The following is a 23535-nucleotide window of genomic DNA, read 5'->3' as shown; positions in this document are numbered from 1 at the left end:
CCAAGTGTCTTTAGATAGAAGAAGGTACGCTTACTGATACTGGTGACACTCTCTACGGGCAATTGGTAAAACCCTTTGGTTACCCAGAAAAGACATTTAGACTATAGTTTTGATTACTGAACTCTAGGAATAATCAGAGTCAGGTTTTCTTTGAGTTGCCTTTTTCTCTTTGGGGGGCCTGGGGCCATGCAGCATGTGGGATCTTAGTTCCCTGACCTGGTATCGAATCCACACCTCCAGCAGTGGAAGCACAGAATCTTAACACCTGGAATGCCAGGGAAGTCCTCTGGTTTTTTAGTTCTCTTCACTGGAGTTTGGAACTCACAGTCCTGTGGTCATGAGCAGTCCTCGGTACCCCTACATATCTCAGTCCATTTACCCAAAGTTTACAGATGTTCCCGTTTGCACAGATGGATCAGTTTTGGTGGAGCTGATAACATGGGAACATACACACATTCTCACAGATCAGTTCTCATCTGTGTCCTGATGTGTGTTGATTTATGTATAAGAACACTCAGAAATATAGGCCCACTTGTTTTACTGTGCTTTGCAGATAATGCTTTTTAAAAAATGGACATTTCTGGCAATGCTGTGTCAGGCAAGTACATTGGCACCATTTTTCCTATAGCATTTGCTCTCTTCATGTCTCTGTCACATTTTGATAATTCTTGCAATATTTCAAACCATTTCATTATTATTATATTTGTTATCCTGATCTGTGATCAATGGTTTTTAGTGTTACTACCCTATAAATGCTTAGATGGTTAGCATTCTTTTAATAATAAAGTATTGGAAATTAAGGTATGCTACTGTCATTCATTAGATTACAGTACAGTATAAACATAACTTTTATTTGCACAGAGAAACAAAAGGTTCATATAATTTATTTTTATATTCAAAATATCTTTGAGGCCTGCATGAACACAGAATGCATGAACCACATGTACACATACTATGACCTGCCTGTATGCAGAGAATGGCCCCTCTATATTATATGAATTAGGATTTAACATAAAGTACAAAATGTCCTGAGAAGCCTATGCAGATCAAGAAGCAACAGTTAGAACCAGACGTGGAGCAATGGACTAGTTCAAAATTGGGAAAGGAGTACCTCAAGGCTGTATATCGCTACCCTGCTTATTCAACTTACATGCAGAGTACAGCATGCGAAATCCTGGGCTGGATGAAGCATAAGCTGGAATCAAGACTGCCAGGAGAAATATCAGTAACCTCAGATAAGCAGATGATACCACCCAAATGGCAGAAAGCAAAGAAGAACTAAAGAGCCTCTTGATGAAGGTGAAGAGGAGAGTGAAAAAGCTGGCTTAAAACTCAACATGCAAAAAACTAAGATCACAGCATCTGGTTCCATCACTTCATGTCAAATAGATGGGGAAACAATGGAAAGAGTGACAGACTTCATTTTCTTAGGCTCTGAAAGTCACTGTGGATGGTGACTGCAGCCATGAAATTAGAAGATGCTTGCTCCTTGGAAGAAAAGCTATGATAAACCTAGACAGCATATTAAAAAGCAGAGATATTGCTTTTCCAACAAAGTTGCATATAGTTAAAGCTGTGGTTTTTCCAGTAGTCATGTATGGATGTAAGTATTGGGTCATAAAGAAGGCTGGGCACTGAAGAATTGATACTTTTGAACTGGGGTACTGGAGAAGACTCTTGAGAGTCCCTTGAACAGCAAGGAGATCAAGCCAGTCAATCCTAAAGGCAATTAGTCCTGAATATTCATTGGAAGAACTGATGCTGAAGCTCCAATACTTTGGCCACCTGACACGAAGATCCAACTCATTGGAAAAGACCCTGATGCTGGGAAAGACTGAAGGCAGGAGGAGAAGGGGACAACAGAGGATGAGATGGTTGGCTGGCATCACTGATTCAATGGACATGAGTTTGAACAAACTCAAGGAGATAGTGAAGGACAAGGAAACCTGGCATGCTACAGTCCATGGGGTTGCAAAGAGTTGGACACTACTGAACAATAACAAAATGTCTTATAGTCATTATAAGATAATAAGATTTATAAGATAATAAAATTAGTTGAACCCAGTTTTCTTATGTTTAGTCTCTATAAAGATAAATTCTTTTTTGAAATGCCATGATTGATTTGACAAAGATGTGAAACTCCAGAGGTTCAAATCAGAAAACATGAAAAGTTCTAAGCATTATGATCATATTGCTCAGAAAGATTTAGTTGTTCTTTTTTTAAAGCCATGAGTTTTAAAACTTAACTGATTTACAAATGATCTAAGCGTATCTTACACTCTCATCAATTCCAGATTTTACATAGAGATGAAATCATCTCTTGGAAAGCTTCCATCAGAGAATTTGCAGGTGGGCTTCCCGGGTGGCTCAGATGGTAGAGAATCTGCCTGCAAGGCAGGAGACCTGGGTTACATCCCTGGGTAAGGAAGATTCCCTAGAGTACGAATCAGCAACCCACTCTAGTATTTTTGCCTGGACAATTCCATGGACAGAGGAGCCTGGCAGTCTACAGTCCATGGGGCTGCTAAGAGTTGGACATGACGGATCATATAATGCTTTCTTTCACTTTAAAATTCATTGGTTAAAAAAAGGCCAATTTCTGCATATATATTTGAATGTGGTTTTATTCCCTGCCAGCATTTTACCTAGGAAAAGGAAATGGCAACCCACCCTAGTATTCTTGCCAGGAGAATCCAATGGACAGAGGAGCCTGGCAGGCTACAGTCCATGGGTTGCAATAGTCAGACACGACTTAGGGCCTAAACCACCAGCCACCAGCATTTTACCTACATAGTATTGATTCTTTTTTTTTTTTTCCTGAGATTTTCCCAAAGTGTTTTATTTATTTTTTTCACTTTCAGTACAGCATTTATCCCCCCCCCTTTTTGTTTTTTTGGAGGCTAATTACTTTATTGTATTGGTTTTGCCATACATTGACATGAATCTGCCCTGGGTGTACATGTGTTCCCCATCTTGAACCCCCCTCCCACCTCCCTCCCCATCCCATCCCATTGACCTAGCAATCGCACTCCTGGGCACACACACCAAGGAAACCAGAATTGAAAGAGACACGTGTACTCTAATGTTCATCGCAGCACTGTTTATAATAACCAGGACATGGAAGCAACCTAGATGTCCATCTGCAGATGAATGGATGAGAAAGCTGTGGTACATATACACAATGGAGTATTACTCAGCCATTAAAAAGAATACATTTGTATCAGTTCTAATGAGGTGGATGAAACTGGAGCCTATTACACAGAGTAAAGTAAGCCAGAAAGAAAAACACCAATACAGTATACTAACGCATATATATGGAATTTAGAAAGATGATATGATAACCCTGTATATGAGACAGCAAAAGAGACACAGATGTATAGAACAGTCTTTTGGACTCTGTGGGAGAGGGCGAGGGTGGGATGATCTGGGAGAATGGCATTGAAACATGTATATTATATGTGAAACGAATCGCCAGTCCAGGTTCGATGCATTACAGGATGCTCGGGGCTGGTGTATTGCGATGTATTGATTCCTTAATCTTACTGTTAGTGCATTTAATTTCTCTCTGCTTTGCTTTTAATAAATAGACTGACATTTCACATGTGTTTTTCCAAGGTTCAGTTTTAAGTATTAATGTATTAATAAAATGCCTTTTGAACTGCTCCAGTGAAAGGTCCTATGTAAATAGCAAACGTTCGTGTTGTTGTTGATCTCATTATGTACATTTTGTCTACTGGCCTCTGTCTCTCAAGACTGAGACCTGCATTTTATATTTGAAGATGTTTCCTTTCAAGATAGAATATAATTAAGATATTTAATGTCAGGAGGTGATTTCATTTTTCTGCCAATGAATAATTCCTCTTAAATAAATAACATATCCCTGAGAAAGTGAGTACTTGTTTGTGTATAATACTTCTGAGTTGACTTGTTGATATCTCTGTAAAATTACCCATATAATTCTCAAGATCAAGTTACCCAGGGAGTAGGAATAAAACTAATTTAAAACTGACCTCTTATGGAGCACTTAGGAGACTGCTGGGTTTTCACTGCAGTCAGGTTATTTGTTTTAAGTCATCTTCTTACTTTATTTACAAATGTTAGTTACATACAACACACCCACACATATACACCACATACACATACATGTCCCCCTTTAACATACCACGTAATGGATACTATGTGATAATTATAGAAAACAAACAATTTTCCACATATTAAGCATTTAATCAGGGAAATCAAAATAGTCAAGAAAGGCACTATAGTTTGTATTGTGTATTCTTGGGATGATGGTGGTCTCATTCAGGGACATTTGTAAATTTCTGTCATTTTTGGTCACCACAGTTTTGGGGGTTGCATCTGGTATCTAGTGGGTTCATGGCTACTGTTAATCATCCTACAATATACAGGACAGGCCCCCGACCCTCAGCAATAACTTATCTGGTCCAAAATGTCAGCAGGGCCTTGCCTGAGAAACTTATAGTCTATTCTTTACCTATAATAGAACTTTTAAAATTCATCTTCAACAGTCAGGGTTCTCCTGGGTTTTGTGCATCCTCTTAATTCTTCATCCCCCTGGGTCTCTTTACAGATTGGCATCGTGGGAAGAACAGGAGCTGGAAAAAGTTCCCTCATTGCTGCCCTTTTTAGATTGTCAGAACCTGAAGGTATCATTCATATTGATGGCATCTCGACAACACGTATTGGACTGCATGATTTAAGAAAGAAAATGTCAGTTGCACTTCAGGTATGCATAGCAGAGCACTCTCACATGTTCTTTTCATAAGGCGTCTAAGGTTTAAGTGGTTTTAAGTTGATTGGTCTTTTCATGTTAAGTGAATGAGTTGATCCTTTTTTTCCCAATAGAGCATACATTTAGCAGCAGGTATTTTCAACAGACACTTTCATCGGATACCAGGTTTTGTTTTTGTTTTGTTCATTTGTTAGTTTTGTGTGCATGTGATTTAAAAACTCACTGAGATAGAATTCTGGACTCAGACTTCCTCAGTTTTCACAGTGTTATCCACTGATAATCACATAATTTTGAGAATAGAAGGATAAATTATTCGTTTAGTGCTGGAGAGGTTCCTATATATATTCCTAAATTCATAATAAACATGAATTTTATTAATAAGTGTCTTACTGATATAATTTAGCTGTGGGAAATGAGGACATCTTTTAAAAGTGAATATCTCCTCGGAGAACTTTCTGTGAAATTGTGGGGCTTTGAGGATTATAGGCTATATAGATGCTTTGGGGAGACTTTGACAATTTAGCCATTAATGAATAACTTTTACCAGGGAGGCAACATAGCATAGTGAGGAAGAGCAGGGGACTTTGAATTCTGTCTGTGTGTACCTTGGTTTTCTCTGTCTTACAAGGCAAATAACGGTATCACCCCCTCAACCTGTTGTGAGGACAGAATAGGTCAGTGAGTGTGAAGTGCTTCATGTAGACCCAGATGTGCCTGCTGTGACGGTGGAGTGCTGAGCTGGGCTCCGATTCTGTTCTCTTTTCTCTTCTCTGTAAAGTAGTATAACTTTCAGGGAACGTTTGGAGACTGGATTGTATGCATGGGTAGACACTCCTGTCACTCCTTGTGGTTCATTCACTCAACATAATTCTGTGATATTTATTGAGAAATTACTATCCTCCATGGAGAAGGCAATGGCATGCCACTCCAGTATTCTTTCCTGGAAACTCCCATGGATGGAGGAGCCTGGTAGGCTGCAGTCCATGGGGTCGCTAAGAGTCGGACAAGACTGAGCAACTTCACTTTCACTTTTCACCTTCATGCATTGGAGAAGGAAATGGCAACCCACTCCAGTGTTCTTGCCAGGAGAATCCCAGGGATGGGGGAGCCTGGTGGGCTGCCGTCTATGGGGTCGCACAGAGTCGGACACGACTGAAATGACTTAGCAGCAGCAGCAGCAGGTGTATAGCCAAGGGCAACCTAGTCCCTGTGTCTTCATCTATCATCCTGTCCTCTGCTTTGACAGACTTGCTTATTAAAGAAAAAGTGAGTTTTTTATTTATATACTTAGTAATCATTTGCCCATCAGAGGAAGCTCAGAAAAATAGCCTCTTGAGATGAGAAACAGAGAGGAGGTGAGACAGAATGAGCCAGGCAAATAAGCTTCTTGGAATGTGGGTGTAATGTGTCCTGAAATACCTGTTTATTAGGAAGCATGTACAACATGGCTCCCAAGGAAGGCGAATGTGGACGTGGGTACAGCTGTTGCTATCTACCCATAACCTCGAAAATACCTAGGAATTAATCTAAGTACACATGGACATCACCAGATGGTCAACACCGAAATCTGATTATATTCTTTGCAGCCAAAGATGGAGAAGCTGTATACAGTTAGCAAAAACAAGACCAGGAGCTGACTGTGGCTCAGATCATGAACTCCTTATGCCAAATTCAGACTGAAATTGAAGAAAGTAGGGAAAACCACTAGACCATTCAGATATGAACTAAATCAAATCCCTTATGATTATACAGTGGAAGTGAGAAATAGATTTAAGGGACTAGATCTGATAGAGTACCTGATGAACTGTGGACGGAGGTTCGTGACATTGTAGAGGATACAGGGACCAAGACCATCCCCATGGAAAAGAAATGCAAAAAAGCCAAATGGCTGTCTGGGGAGGCCTTACAAATAGCTGTGAAAAGAAGAGAAGCGAAAAGCAAAGGAGAAAAGGAAAGATATAAGCATCTGAATGCAGAGTTCCAAAGAATAGCAAGGAGAGATAAGAAAGCCTTCCTCAGTGATCAATGCAAAGAAATAGAGGAAAACAACAGAATAGGAAAAACAAGAACTCTCTTCAAGAAAATTAGAGATTCCAAGGGAATATTTCATGCAAAGATGGACTCAATAAAGGACAGAAATGGTATGGACCTAACAGAAGCAGAAGATATTAAGAAGAGGTGGCAAGAATACACAGAAGAACTGTACAAAATAGATCTTCATGACCAAGATAATCACGATAACGTGATGACTGACCTAGAGCCAGACATCTTGGAATGTGAAGTCAAGTGGGCCTAGAAAGCATCACTATGAACAAAGCTAATGGAGGTGATGGAATTCCAGTTGAGCTATTTCAAATCCTGAAAGATGATGCTGTGAAAGTGCTGCACTCAATATGCCAGCAAATTTGGAAAACTCAGCAGTGGCCACAGAACTGGAAAAGGTCAGTCTTCATTCCAATCCCAAAGAAAGGCAAGGCCAAAGAATGCTCAAACTACCGCACAATCGCACTCATCTCACACGCTAGTAAAGTCATGCTCAAAATTCTCCAAGCCAGGCTTCAGCAATACGTGAACCGTGAACTTCCAGATGTTCAAGCAGGTTTTAGAAAAGGCAGAGGAACCAGAGATCAAATTGCCAACATCCGCTGGATCATGGAGAAAGCAAGAGAGTTCCAGAAAAACATCTATTTCTGCTTCATTGACTATGCCAAAGCCTTTGACTGTGTGGATCCCAATAAACTGTGGAAAATTCTGAAAGAGATGGGAATACCAGACCACCTGACCTGCCTCTTGAGAAACCTGTATGCAGGTCAGGAAGCAACAGTCAGAACTGGACGTGGAACAGCAGACTGGTTCCAAATAGGAAAAGGAGTACGTCAAGGTTGTACATTGTCACCCTGGCTATTTAACTTATATGCAGAGTACATCATGAGGAACGCTGGGCTGGAAGAAGCACAAGCTGGAATCAAGATTGCCCACAGAAATATCAGTAACCTCAGATATGCAGATGACACTACCCTTATGGCAGAGAGTGAAGAGGAACTCAAAAGCCTCTTGATGAAAGTGAAAGAGGAGAGTGAAAAGGTTGGCTTGAAGCTCAACATTCAGAAAACAAAGATCATGGCATCTGGTCCCATCACTTCATGAGAAATAGATGGGGAAACAGTGGAAACAGTGTCAGACTTTATTTTGGGGGACTCCAAAATCACTGCGGATGCTGATTGCAGCAATGAAATTAAAAGACGCTTACTCCTTGGAAGGAAAGTTATGACCAACCTAGATAGTATATTAAAAAGCAGAGACATTACTTTGCCAACCAAGGTCCGTCTAGTCAAGGCAATGGTTTTTCCCGTGGTCATGTATGGATGTGAGAGTTGGACTGTGAAGAAAGTTGATCGCCGAAGAATTGATGCTTTTGAACTGTTGTGCTGGAGAAGACTCTTGAGAGTCCCTTGGACTGCAAGGAGATCCAACCAGTCCATTCTAGAGGAGATCAATCCTGGGTGTTCCTTGGAAGGACTGATGCTAAAGCTGAAACTCCAATACTTTGGCCACCTCATGCGACGAGATGACTCACTGGAAAAGACTCTAATGCTGGGAAGGATTGGGGACGGGAGAAAAGGGGATGACAGAGAATGAGATGGCTGGATGGCATCACCGACTCAATGGACATGAGTTTGAATGAACTCCGGGAGTTGGCGATGGACAGGGAGGCCTGGCGTGCTGTGATTCATGGGGTTGCAAAGAGTCGGACATGACTGAGTGACTGAACTGAACTGAACTGAACTGAATCTAAGTAATTTTAAAACCAAGATATTCTTTTCAGACTCTAGTGAAATGTCACCACACACCCCTTAAGGTGTCTGCTATCAAAGAAAAGAGAGAGAAAACAAGAAAATGATAAGTATTGGCAAGGATGTAGTGAAATTAGAATCCTTGTTCATTGCTGATAGAAATGAAAAATAGTGCAGTTACTATGAAAATCAACTTGCTGGTTGCTCTGAAAAGTTAGTGATGAAATTATCATCAGTTCAGTTCAGTTCAGTCGCTCAGTCACGTCCAACTCTTTGCAACCCCATGAATCGCAGCACACCAGGCCTCCCTGTCCATCACCAACTCCCAGAGTCTACCCAGACTCATGTCCATCGAGTCGGTGATGCCATCCAGCCATCTCATCCTCTGTCGTCTCCTTCTCCTCCTGCCCCCAATCCCTCCCAGCATCAGGGTCTTTTCCAATGAGTCTACACTTTGCATGAGGTGGCCAAAGTATTGGAGTTTCAGCTTCAGCATCAGTCCTTCCAATGAACGCTCAGGACTGATCTCCTTTAGGATGAACTGGTTGGATCTTCTTGCATTCCAAAGGACTCTCAAGAGTCTTCTCCAACACCACAGATCAAAAGCATCAATTCTTCAGCAATCAGCTTTCTTCACAGTCCAACTCTCACATCCATACATGACCACTGGAAAAACCATAGTCTATGACCTAGCAATTCTACTTTAGAGTATAAACCCAAAAGAATTGGAAGAAAGGTCTTGAAAAGATACTGGAACATGCTTGTTATAGCAGCATTATTCTCAACAGCAAAAAGGTGGAGGTGTCCAAGGGTCCACTGATAGATGAATCAACAAACAAAATGTGGTGCTTATACATACAGTAGAATATTACTCAGCCTTAATATAGAAGAAAATTCTGACACATTCTACAGCACAGATGAACCTTGAAAAAATTAAGCTAAGTGAAATAAGTCATTTACAAAGGACAAATACTGTATGATTCTACTAATAGTTATCGTAGAATAGCAAATTCATGGATATAGCATGTAGAATGGTGGGTGCCAGGAGTGGCCAGGAGAGGGGAGTTGTTGTTTATGGGTATAGAGTTCTTTAAGATGAAAGGAGATCTGTGACTGGGTGGCTATGGCTGTACAACAATGTGAATGTATTTAACATCACTGAACTATGCACTTGAAGTGGTTAATTAGCAAATTTTATGTATATTTTATCACAATTAAAAAATTTTTTTTCAAAGGTATCCCTTTCAGGAAAAATGGGAAGAACTTTTTAGTACATTCATTTCAGTTCAGTCACTCAGTCGTGTCCGACTCTTTGCGACCCCATGAATCACAGCACGCCAGGCTATCCTGTCCATCACCAACTTCTGGAGTTCACTCAAACTCATGTCCATCGAGTCGGTGATGCCATCCAGCCATCTCATTCTCTGTCATCTCCTTTTCCTCCTGCCCCCAATCCCTCCCAGCATCAGAGTCTTTTCCAGTGAGTCAACTCTTCGAATGAGGTGGCCATAGTATTGGCATTTCAGCTGTAGCATCAGTCCTTCCAATGAACACCCAGGAGTGATCTCCTTTTGAATGGACTGGTTGGATCTCCTTGCAGTCCAAGGGACTCTCAAAAGAGTTTTCTCCACAGTTTAAAAGCATCAATTCTTCGGCGATCAGCTTTCTTCACAGTCCAACTCTCACATCCATACATGACCACTGGAAAAACCATAGCCTTGACTAGACGGACCTTGGTTGGCAAAGTAATGTCTCTACTTTTTAATATGCTATCTAGATTGGTCATAACTTTCCTTCCAAGGAGTAAGCGTCTTTTAATTTCATGGTTGCAATCAGTATCCAGAGTGAATCTGGAGCCCAGAAAAATAAACTCTGCTACTGTTTCCCCATCTATTTCCCATGAAGTGATGGGACCAGATACCATGATCTTCGTTTTCTGAATGTTGAGCTTCAAGCCAACTTTTTCACTCTCCTCTTTCACTTTCATCAAGAGGCTTTTGAGTTCCTCTTCACTTTCTGCCATAAGGGTGGTGTCATCTGCATATCTGAGGTTATTGATATTTCTCCCAGCACATTTAGTCCCCATATTTAAAGATTTCCTCTGGCTATTAGATTTATAACTTATGGTTATGTTAGAAAATAAATGAGCTTAGATTCCCAAGTTTTATGTTTTGATGGTACTCATCTCGGAAATGGCCATATGAGATTAGTTAGTAGAAATAAAGGGCATGTCTGTAAAGTCCTTTCATATCCTTGAATGCAATGCTTTAGAAACATGCCCTGCATTATTTTTAATGCTTCTTAATAAGAAAAAGTTGCATGCTTGTATACATAAAATAACTCTGTAAATAAATAACATTGGATGATTCTTAGCTCTGCTAATAATATTTGGAAGCACATCTGAGCAAAGACTAAACACACATTGACATAAGCTTGTTTTGGTTCTGTTCTGTTGGTTTCCATCCTTCCTTGGAGCATGTTCTAGGTACACACTCCAGACAGGAAGCTTACAAAACAGTGCTAAGCTTTGTATCCATGTAGATTCCACTTTATATGCCTTTGTCTCCAAGGTGCAGTGTTGGTTGATTAAAGAGAAAGAATCTGGAGAGAACTTTCAATATGTAAAGATTCCCAGGAAGTCATTCAGGAGGCAGACAGGGCTAGAATGTTTGAGTGCAGATAAGTGTCAGTGTGACCCACAGTTTATTCCTGCTCTGCCTCATTTACTGTGGGGCCTTGATGATGTCACTTGGCTGCCAAGCTTCAACATCCTTGTCCTTAAACCCGGTCTGGAAATCACTGCCCCACAGCTTTGCGGTGAAGATGTAACAGTGAGATAATGTTTGTGCCCATGTCTCATTCTTAGGAATGCTCAGTCATCAGGAGCTGTTATTATTCTTAAGAATCAGGGCACTGGCCTTTTGGGTATTATTTCTGCTTAAGTAGAAAGAGTAACACCTTCTGAAATGACTTTTCTCTTTAATTTCTGTTTATGTGTTCATGGTCTTTGGTGATTTTCTTTATATTTATTGTTTAATAATAAAAACTAAATTGTTACATAAATATGAATAGTAAAGCAAAGAAACAGAAAATAAAAACAAACAAAAAACACAATAGGAATTTTTGGGAAAAGCATAACAGAGAAATGTATCTAACATTTTCCATCAAGAGCAAGAAATCAGACTAAAAAATTTTTGTATTTTGATTTCTGGCTTTCCTCCCACCAGCTTCTTTCCTGACCATCACCTTGTACATACTCTTACTTTCCAGTCCCCCACCAAGACCTCCAGCCTTTTTCTCAGGTCTCCCCACACTCTTGACTGTTTTCTTTCTCTCTGAGGACAGGGCCTATATCTCTCATTTCTGTTCCTCTAGTGCTTGTTAGAGTCCCTGACAAGTTACAGGAGTATTAATAATAATTCCTAATGTTTATGGAATCATTAACACATTTTAGTTTCTTATCCCAACATTTCCTGCTTAATCCTCACAATTTGATGTTATCCTTATCTGACAGATTTAAAAACTGAGTCACTGGGAGCTTATCCTACTTTTCAAGTAAGGGGACGACAGAGGATGAGATGGTTGGATGGCATCACCGACACAATGGACATGGGTTGGGTGGACTCCGGGAGTCGGTGACGGACAGGGAGGCCTGGTGTGCTGCGGTTCATGGGGTCGCAAAGAGTCAGACACGACTGAGCGACTGAACTGAAAGCCAGATGATACTCCTATTGCTCTGTCCCTCATTTGGACAATATCAGTTTAGAAATGGGTTCATGCACTTGTATGTCATGGGCTGATATGTGTCATGAGAAGATACCCAAAATCTTATCCCTCCCCAACTAAGAGCCCTTTGTCTTTACAGTGTCTTGCTATGTGCAGAGGTGGAGAAAGTCTGTTAGTTTGGTTACTTGAATTTACTTGTCTAAGTGCAAAAACTTACATTCCTCTTCCTCCCAAATGAGTAGGAAGCAGTGATGCTTGTGTCTCAACACCCCATTGTAGTGAACTTAGGAAGCTGAGAGCAGACTCTGCAGAGGGGGAGCCCAGTGCTGTTTCTTTGAGTTGCCTCTCTTAGCTGAGTGAGGCCCACACCATCTTCCTGGATCCCTGGTCCCTGTGATCCTGGAAGCAGCAGGGAGCTTCCATCGTGCTCTCTCTTCCTCCCAGGCTCATCCCCGTCACTGCTGACCCCCCGTGAACAGGTCAGAACTGGGGGAGATGTGATGGTAACAAGGACCTGGGTAGGAGCAGAGACAGGGGAGTGGGGATATAGACCATCAGTCCTGGGGGAAATTTCAGAGATGGATACTGCGTTCTTAAGAAGGTGCTCTTCAACTTCTGTTCAAAATTTTAGTTATGATCTAAAATGAAAGTTCTTCTTAAAAAGTTTCCTTGAACACAACGGGAAGCTGAAGTATGTGCGTCCTTTGTGCTCAGGATCTGAAGTAGTTAAATATGTCCCCCAGAAAGAACACCATTATGTACAGGGAGTAGCCTGCTTGCTTGAAAGGACCTGGAAAATGGAGGGGAGATGGAGGAAGGAAGGAGGAAGAATACTGGGGACCAGCCTCCCCTCACCTTGGCTACATCACTCATGTAACCCTCATGGAGATAGCTGAAGGATGAGAAATCACCAGCATGTGGGAATCTTAGGGTTGATAATTACAAAGAGTAACACGTTTTTATAAAAATCTGAAGTAGAATGATGGTTATTCCCCTGAGAGGGAACACTTACCATTGTTTAAATGATTGTTTAGTCTTTGATCCTAAATTCGAGTTTTAAAGGAAACCTTAAATTTGATCTTGAGATTTTTTAGTTCAGTTCAGTACTCATTCTGAAATATTGTATGACTAGTGATTTTCAGTGCTTTGGAAGCATAAGTGAAAGTGAAGTCACTCAGTCGTGTCCGACTCTTTGCGAGCCCGTGGACTGTAGCCCACCAGGCTCCTCTGTCCACGGGATTCTCCAGGCAAGAATACCGGAGTGGGTTGCCATTTCCTTCTCCAGGGGACCTTCCCAACCGAGGGATCGAACCCAGGTCTCCTGCATTGCAGGCAGACGCTTTAACCTCTGAGCCACCGGGGAAGCATATTGGCCACTTATTCAACTCTCTGCGAATAAATCTCCCTTTATAATGTCTTTTTAATTGAGGATTTGCTCAGGAGTATGTCTTTTTTTGGTGGCACACCCTGAGTTTTCTGTATTCATTTCTCTCTCACCAGACTTAAAACTGAGACCATATTGAAGGAAGGTTTGGAAGGCTTCCTGAGTATCATTCTTCTTCATAATTAGGCAAAAGAAATGTCTTCTTCTTCTTTCCTCTAAGGCTTTTGTGAAGTGAGGAGGGAAGTCCAGCCCCAAGGCTGGGCAGGATTTGAATGTGGGGATTCCGAGCAGTTCCGGGCCCTTATGGAAGCGTCAGGTCTGTTGTTCCCACACGTGTCCTCCCCTTGTCCTGCCCCCTTCACTGAAAGGAACCAATTGGGCTCTTCTCTGCTGCCCATGTTCTTATGACCTGGCTTACTAGAACCTTCCAGAAGAAAAGGTAAATGGCCTGCATGAGCTTATGTACAGGATTCTCTCTTGAGGCCAAGAGGAGGCATATATTTCCAGAGTAATTTACTTGTGGCTGCTCCTGAAGCAGATGAATAGGAAGAACTATTTAAATTAAAGTATCATGACACAGGTCACAGTGGGTTTCAGGTCCTCCTGGCCTTGCAGTTAATAACGAGGTTCTGAGGCAGGTCATCCTGACACACAGGTGAGAGAACATGAGACCAACTGATGCAGAATCTGAGGCGATCTCTCTGTGAACAGACATGCTGTAGACCCCAGGAGCTGACGTTCCCCTTGCACACGTGGGGATGTTCATTTCACACATGTGGAGAGATTCCAAATCCTAGAAGACAGTCTGACCAATGGAGAAAATAGCCTAGTTTTTATTCTTCAGTGCTAATGTGTAAATATTTAATGGTTTGCTTTGAGGCACAAACCGCTACTAATCATGCTGTTGGTAATTCCCAGTCACACCAGGATTGACAGTTAGTTTATGTAGATCTTGATGTTAAGTTCCTCATGTAATTATTTCCTCAGTTTGTGTGAGTGTTTAAACAGATATTTATTACCAGGGTGGTATTTTTTTTTAAATCAAATCTTTGTCTTCAGTTTTTTCCTTAAGATGAAAAAAACTTCTTCAACACTTTCTTCTGTTAGTGTTCAGTAGTTCAGAAGATATTTTGTAGCACACTTTGTAAAATGGAAAATTATTTTAGAGATACTGTTTTGTAAACATACATTTGCAACTTTATAATGAATAATTAATGAATTTAGATGTTGTTTTATTTTAATTTTGACAGTCTGTACACATTGGAATAAAATGAAAAGAGGTTAAGGTAATAACATTCTCTGTTTTGGGGTATTTAGGAACCTGTTTTACTCACTGGAACAATGAGGAAAAATCTGGATCCCTTTAATGAGCATACGGATAACGAACTGTGGAATGCCTTAGAAGAGGTAATTTATTAATGGTAACTGTAATTAACTTGTTAGCATGAGTATCTGTGTGTTTACATTTAGAGCATTGCAGATAATTAAGGGGAGCGTATCAGTTTCACTGACTTCGGTAACCTCCTAGGAAAACACTAATGACATGGGTGTGCTTAAAAATGTGTGTATTGATGATGATGAAAATCAACAATGTAATGCGACATGTTTTCACTTTAGCTATTTCCCTAGAACCCTGAACAAATAGACACATTATCTTGTCCTTAGCAGAGCACTCAATTAGATGTTAAAACTGTGGGATCAAATTCTACTAGTGACCTAGGGAATTAATTATTCCATTACACTCCAATATTCATTTTATTCCTGTGGTCTTAGGAAACATCTACTAAGTGGAGACAACAGTAGTTTTTCCTTATTAACTAAAAGATATAAACAAGATCCTACTAATAAACTGTAGAAGTTTCATAGGAAAGTGTTTATAAAGATAAATTATATAGTCGGAATTAATGATGATTATTTATTAGCAATTATGTCATTTTAATGCTGTAGCATTAATGCAGATAACAGAATCCTGGAACATCTGCTCAGTTTTTATATGGGTTGGTTGGTTCATTTCTAGAGAATTTTCTGTTATTTGTGCCATGTTTTCCCATGTCCCAGTCCTTAGAATTTCCTCACCCTTGCATGAAAAAAAAATTTGACTATTAAGTTGCTGCCAGTTAGTATTTTAATACAAACTATTCTGCGTATTTGCACTCCTTTTACAAATAAGTTCTACAAATGGCAGAAACCCTAGACTTCTTTTTTTAATTTATTTATTTTAATTGCAGACTAATTGCAATATTGTAGTAGTTTAGCCATACATAGTCTTTTGCTTTTAAAAAGTAAGAATGAGCATTCCTATACATTAATGATGAAAGATCAGAAAGAGAAATTGATAAAACAATCTCATTTGCCATTGCAACAGAAAGAATTAAATACCTAGGAAGAAACCTACCTAAGGAGACAAAAGACCTGTACTCATAAAACTACAAGATACTGACAAAAGATGACACAAAACTGATGGAGGGATATACCATGTTCTTGGATTGGAAGAAACAATATTGTGAAAATGACTATACTACCCAAAGAATCTACAGATTCAATACAATCCCTGTCAAATTACCAATGGCATTTTTCATAGAATTAGAGCCAAAAATTTTACAGTTTTAATGGAAACACAAAAGATCCCAAGTAGCCAAAGCAGTCTTAAGAAAGAAAAATGAAGCTGGAGAAATTAGGTTCCCTGACTTCAGAATATATTATTGAGTTGGCCAAAAAGTTTGTTACATAAGATTTTATGGAAACACTTAATTGAAATTTTTGGCCAGTTTAATATAGGGCTAGAGTAATCAAGATGGTATGGTGCTGGCACAAAAATAGAAATACAGATCGATGGAACAGGCTAGAGAGCCCAGAGATGAACTCACACACCGATGGTCACCTAATCTATGAAAAAGCGGGCGAGAATATACAATGGAAAAAAGACAGTCTCTTCAGTAAGTGGTGTGGGAAAACTGGACAGCTGTGTGTAAAATACCACTCCTTAATACCATATACAAAAATAAACTCAAAGAGGGTTGAAAACCTAAATGTAAGACCAGATACTATAAGACTGTTAGAGGAAAACACAGGGAAAACACTCAACCTAAGTAACTACTAAATGTTTGATTGATCTTTTCATTTCAGAGAAGTGTGGTGTATTTTTTAAAAATCTTTGTTGTTGTTGTTAGACAAATCTGAGAGATTGATTGTTCATGTTGGTTTGAATTGGTGTGTTTGTCATTTACTGTCACCCTTCCAGGGAAGCTCTGAAATCTGTAATATGCAGGTGAGCCTTGACTGTGAGCAGGCAGATTTGGAGGTATGACCATTTCCAGCCAGTAATTCTGGTTTCTGAAGGATGTCACCACTGAGTCTTTATACACCCACCCTGCTTTTCAGCAGCATGTGGATTTTGTTTTCTTAAATTGGGTCGATTGCTTCACCTTCCCCTCCCCGAAAAGCAGTGCACCTCTGATTTCATTTAAGTTTGTGAGTCTTTTACAGTAAAATTCTACAAGAGAAGAGGTGTGAAGAGCATTTAACCATAAAAGGCAAAGAACGATAGGATGACCCACTACTCTTGAATTCATAGGACAAATTTAATGATGAAATTGGGACACATCTAAAAAAAAAAAACTGGAAGTATTGGTAAATTATTTTCCTATTTGTTTCCCAGATTGAGACCTTTTTTTCACAGATTCTCAGGTAGCATTACTCTAGAATTTTAGAACATACTGTTCCATGGATAGAGAGGCAATCTAAATTATTAAAATGCTGAAGTAGTAGATAATACTAAGATCTACTTCTATTTAAACTACATTTGGAACTTTCTGTAAAAAGAAATGTGAGTTTATTTAACAGAGTCAAGTGTGTGGTTTCCATGTATTGCTTCTGGAATTAACCCTGTTAATTTTGGTGATATCACTTAGAGAAATCATCCCAACATTATGTTTCTCTAGGAATTGATTCCTTATAACTATTTTATTTATTTAAGGCCAAATGAAATATTTATTTATTTGTTTATTTTTTCAAAAACAATTTTAGGAATCTTTACTTAAAAACAACCGTATCTTAAAATGGAGTAACTTTGGTTTTACGAGCAGCAAGCAAAGTACAGAAGCAAAAATGCATTACAGGAGCATTAAGTTCTACATTAGGTCACAGCATCTAATCTGAAATCACACCCATAATATCATTTTTCAGGATATCTGGGAAATAGTTATTTCCCAGGATGTCTGAACCATAGCTACCCTTATGACTATTTTAAAAGGAAACTTACCAAATCATTCATTGAAAAACATACAAATGTGATAAAGAAATAATTCCTAGAGGATCTGGATAAAGGGGTGATTTATCACCCTAAGTTATTGTTGTTCAGTTGCTAAGTCACCTCTGACTCTTTGTGACCCGATGGACTACAGCGGGCCAGGCTTCCCTGTCCCTCATCATCTCCTGGAGTTTACCCAAGTTCATGTCCATTGAACAGATGATGCCATCCAGCCATCTCATCCTCTGTCTCCCTCTTCTCCTTCTGCCTTCATTGTTTCCCAGCATCAGGGTCTTTTCCAATGAGTCAGCTGTTTGCATCAGGTGGCCAAAATACTGGAGCTTCAGCTTCAGCATTAGTCTTTCCAGAGAATATTTAGGGTTGATTTCCTTTAAGATTGACTAGTTTGATCTCCTTGTTCTCCAAGGGACTCTCAACTCCAGTACCACATTTCAAAAGCATCGATTCTTCAGTGCTCTGTTATTGTCCAGCTCTCGCATCTGTACATGACCATTGGAAAGATCATAGGTTTGATTATACGGACCTTTGTCAGCAAAGTGATATCTTTGCTTTTTAACACACTGTTTAGTTTTGTCATAGCTTTCCTGCCAAGAAGCAATCATCTTCTAATTTCAAGGCTACAGTTACCATCTGTACTGATTTTAGAGCCCGAGAAGAGGAAATCTGTCACTGCTTCTATCTTTTCCTCTTTTATTTGCTGTGAAAGGATGGGACTGGATGCCATGATCTTAGTTTTATTAATGTTGAGTTTTAAGCCAACTTTTTCACTCCTCCTTCACCCTCATCAAGAGGTATCACTAAATCAATGAAGTCAGTTTTTAAGTGAACCAAAACCCCTATTTATTAACTTGTGTATGATGCCTAACTGGATATGTGAACCCAAACTCACAGAGTTAACCTGAGAATGAATAGGAGGGAACCACTATGCTTTCCTCTTTATGAACTTCAGTTAAAAGGAAAAGATGGCTTAGAAATTTTTTAAGGTCCTCTAGTTCTGTTTCCTCCTTCTTTCTTGGCAGAGATGGACATTCAGAAGGAAGACAGTCCTATGGATGCTGCCTGTATCATTTTGTTTATTTTTCTAAATATGCTGAAATACATTTTTCATGTACTGAAAACTTGCCAACTTACGGTAAACTGATAAAAGTTCATCAGAAATTAGCGCTATTGGGGTGCTAAAAAGCAATGGCAGCTCCAAAAATATAACATGAGTAGTGCCTAAGGATGAAGCACTTTATCACTCAGAGGTTAAAAGGTCATAGTAGATAGAACTCTGGAAGTGAATCATTGATGTGTTGCTTCTGTTAAAAAGTAAAACCAAAATACCTTAGATATTGGGATTTGGAATTAAAGATAGAATATGGGGGCTTCCCCAGTTGCTCAGTGATAAAGCGTCTGCCTGCAGTCGGGGAGAAGTGGGATTGATCCCTGAGTTGGGAAGATTCCCTAGAGGAGGAAATGGTAACCCGTTCCAATATTATTGCCTGGGAAATCCCATGGGCAGAGAAACCTGGTGGGCTACAGTCCATAAGGTCCATGACTTAGCAACTAAACAATAACAAAAATGTCCTGTCAAAACTGGGAAGAAATCATGCAGTTAAATGTCCGACATTGATAGCGTCTCTGTTAGGACACAAGTGTGTCTCATCACACAGGAAACCAAGATGCAGAGACCTGGGCGTCAGCAGCCTGTGCATCAGGAACCATGTGCTTCAGTCCTTGCAGTGGAGACAGGTCACATGTCCATTTCCCGGGGCCTTGTGTCAGGTGAACTTCCTTTACTGCTGGCCCTGCTCTGGGAAAAAGCTCTTCCCCATCTGTTTATTGCATTTCAGTGTCTCCTGGCCCACACTAGATTTTCTCTTTGAAAAGTAAGAAAGTTCCACAAGATGTGGAAACCACCTGACCTCTGTGTTCACCCGCTGTGAGGGGTGTGAGTACCTACCACACATAGTGCACACAGTGATGATGGAACAGGGTGCCGTATAAGTCCAGTTTATTATTTTCCAGTTTTGCTGTATTCTGTTATTTTCCCAAGCTCAAAAACAATCTGAGGTATTCTAGACTGAGATGTATAGTTTTGAATAGTAGTTATTTGTTCTATTTTCCTTAAATTATAACATTTTCAGTGCTTTCATCTGTTTAAAGTATGATGTGATATCTTGGAGTCAGTTAATTGTTATAAGAATATATCCTTTTTACAACTACACTTACTAAGAAAACAGTGTTAGATATAAATTATTTATCCATATGCATTTAGTTTCTAATTAATAGGAACAGTTATGTCATGCAATTAGAGTCACTTATGTCTTTATTCAAGTTGTTGCTGTTTGTCGCATCTGACTCTTCTGCAACCCCATGAACTGTAGCTCACCATGCTCCTCTGTCCATGGGATTTCTCAGTCAAGAATATTGGAGTGGGTTGCAATTTCCTTAGCTAGGGGATCTCACCCAAGATCGAACTCAAGTCTCCTGTTTGGCAGGTGGACTCTTTACCACTGAGCCACCAGGGAAGCCCACCTTCAGCCAACCAATATCTACTAAGAGCTTGTTAGGCAATGCTGCACATTCTGGGGCTGTCACAGTCATCAAGACACAAAATGTCTGTCCTTCTGAAGCTGGAATTCTCCAGGAAAAGTTGAAAATCAAGCCAGTGCATATGTAACAAAATAGTGCTGATATGTGCAAAGAGGAAAGTGAAGCAGAGCATGAGGAGGGGCAAGCTGATAGCATTATTAATCATGGGCAATATCTATTGATCTGTTACAAATTCTGCATGCACTGACACATTTAATATCCTTAACAATGTTAAGAGGTATAGTTCAGTTGAGTTCAGTTGCTCAATCATGTCCGACTATTTGCAACCCCATGAATTGTAGCACACCAGGCTACCCTGTCCATCACCAACTCCTGGAGTTCACTCAAACTCACGTCCATTGAAACAGTGATGCCATCCAGCAATCTCATCCTCTGCCGTCCCCTTCTCCTCCTGCCCCCAATTCCTCCCAGCATCAGAGTCTTTTCCTGTGAGTCAATTCGTCGCATGAGGTGGCCAAAGTATTGGAGTTTCAGCTTTAGCATCAGTCCTATCAATGAACACCCAGGATTGATCTCCTTTAGGATGGACTGGTTGGATCTCATCGCAGTCCAAGGGACTCTCAAGAGTCTTCTCCAACACCACAGTTCAAAAGCATCAATTCTTCGGCGATCAGCTTTCTTCACAGTCCAACTCTCACAACCATACATGACCACGGGAAAAACCATAGCCTTGACTAGATGGACCTTTGTTGGCAAAGTAATGTCTCTGCTTTTGAATATGCTATCTAGGTTGGTCATAACTTTCCTGCCAAGGAGTAAGTGTCTTTTAATTTCATGGCTGAAATCAGCATCTGCAGTGATTTTGGAGACCAAAAAATAAAGTCTGACACTGTTCCCACTGTTTCCCCATCTATTTGCCATGAAGTGATGGAACCAGAGCCATGATCTTAGTTTTCTGAATGTTGAGCTTCAAGCCAACCTTTTCACTCTCCTCTTTCCCTTTCATCAAGAGACTTTTGAGTTCCTCTTCACTTTCTGCCATAAGGGTGGTGTCTTCTGCATATCTGAGGTTATTGAGATTTCTCCCCGCAATCTTGATTCCGGCTTGTGCTTCTTCCAGCCCAGCGTTCCTCATGATGTACTCTGCATATAAGTTAAATAAGCAGGGTGACAATATACAACGTTGACGTACTCTTTTTCCTATTTAGAACCAGTCTGCTGTTCCATGTTGAATTCTAACTGTTGCTTCCTGACCTGTATACAGGTTTCTCAAGAGGCAGGTCAGGTAGTCTTGTATTCCCATCTCTTTCAGAATTTTCCAAAGTGTATTGTGATCCACACAGTCAAAGGCTTTGGCATAGTCAATGAAGCAGAAATAGATGTTTTTCTGGAACTCTTTGCTTTTTCCATGATCCAGTGGATGTTGGCAATTTGATCTCTGGTTCCTCTGCCTTTTCTAAAACCAGCTTGTACATCTGGAAGTTCACAGTTCACGTATTGCTGAAGCCTGGCTTGGAGAATTTTGAGCATGACTTTACTAGCGTGTGAGATGAGTGCAATTGTGCAGTAGTTTGAGCATTCTTTGGCATTGCCTTTCTTTGGGATTGGAATGAAGACTGACCTTTTCCAGTCCTGTGGTCACTACTGAGTTTTCGTAATTGCTGGCATATTGAGTGCAGCACTTTCACAGCATCATCTTTCAGGATTTGAAATAGCTCATTTGGAATCCATCACCTCCACTAGCTTTGTTTGTAGTGTTGCTTTCTAAGGCCCACTTGACTTCACATTCCAAGATGTCTGGTTCTAGGTCAATGATCACGTTATCGTGATTACCTTGGTCGTGAAGATCTTTTTTGTACAGTTCTTCTGTGTATTCTTGCCACCTCTTCTTAATATCTTCTGCTTCTGTTAGGTCCATACCATTTCTGTCCTTTATCGAGCCCATTTTTCCATGAAATGTTCCTTTGGAATCTCTCATTTTCTTGAAGAGATATCTAGTCTTTCCCATTCTGTTGTTTTCGTCTATTTCTTTGCATTGATCGCTGAGGAAGGCTTATTCTTTGGAACTCTGCATTCAGATGCTTATATCTTTCCTTTTCTCCTTTGCTTTTCTCTTCTCTTCTTTTCACAGCTATTTTTAAGGCCTCCCCAGACAGCCATTTGGCTTTTTTGCATTTCTTTTCCATGGGGATGGTCTTGATCCCTATCTCCTGTACAATGTCACAAATCTCCGTCCATAGTTCATCAGGCACTCTATCAGATCTAGTCCCTGAAATCTATTTCTCACTTCCACTGTATAATCATAAGGGATTTGATTGAGGTCATATCTGAATGGTCTAGTGGTTTTCCCTACTTTCTTCAATTTAAGTCGGAATTTGGCAATAAGGAGTTCATGATCTGAGCCGCAGTCAGCTCCTGGTCTTTGTTTTGCTAACTGTATAGAGTTTCTCCATCTTTGGCTGCAAAGAATATAATTGATCTGATTTTTGTCTTGACCATCTGGTGATGTCCATGTATAGAGTCTTCTCTTGTATTGTTGGAAGAGGATGTTTGCTATGACCAGTGTGTTCTCTTGGCAAAACTCTGTTAGCCTTTGCCCTGCTTCATTCCGTACTCCAAGGCCAAATTTGCCTGTTACTCCAGGTGTTTCTTGACTTCCTACTTTTGCATCCCAGTCTCCAATAATGAAAAGGACATCTTTTTGGGTGTTAGTTCTAAAAGGTCTTTTAGGTCTTCATAGAACTACTCCACTTCGACTTCTTAAGCGTTACTGGTTGGGGCATAGTCTTGGATTACTGTAATATTGAATGGTTTGCCTTGGAAACAAACAGAGATCATTCTGTCATTTTTGAGATTGCATCCAAGTACTGCATTTCGGACTCTTTTGTTGACCATGATGGCTACTCCATTTCTTCTAAGGGATTCCTGCTCGCAGTAGTAGATATAATGGTCATCTGAGTTAAATTCTCCCATTCCAGTCCATTTTAGTTCACTGATTCCTGCTGCTGCTGCTGCTAAGTCACTTCAGTCGATTCCTAGAATGTCTATATTCACTCTTGCCATCTCCTGTTTG

The 23535-nt window shown here is 40.1% G+C and overlaps 1 protein-coding gene across 1 annotated transcript in view; it reads left to right on the top strand.

Moving 5' to 3' along the window:
* Window positions 1-23535, top strand: part of LOC148775805 (ATP-binding cassette sub-family C member 4-like) — a 142490-nt gene that overhangs the window by 92943 nt on the left and 26012 nt on the right. Inside the window, exons 26-27 of the mRNA XM_088842647.1 lie at window positions 4589-4744; window positions 14972-15061. Of these exons, the coding sequence (XP_088698773.1) occupies window positions 4589-4744; window positions 14972-15061 (246 nt within the window). The remainder of the gene's footprint in view (window positions 1-4588; window positions 4745-14971; window positions 15062-23535) is intronic.

This window comes from Moschus berezovskii, chromosome 13 (genome assembly GCF_049115385.1).
Source record: "Moschus berezovskii isolate FMDL1 chromosome 13, NW_MosBer_1.0, whole genome shotgun sequence".
Taxonomy (NCBI): domain Eukaryota; kingdom Metazoa; phylum Chordata; class Mammalia; order Artiodactyla; family Moschidae; genus Moschus; species Moschus berezovskii.
Note: the sequence above shows the minus strand (reverse complement) of the source record. Positions and strands in the feature narration are given on the sequence as shown.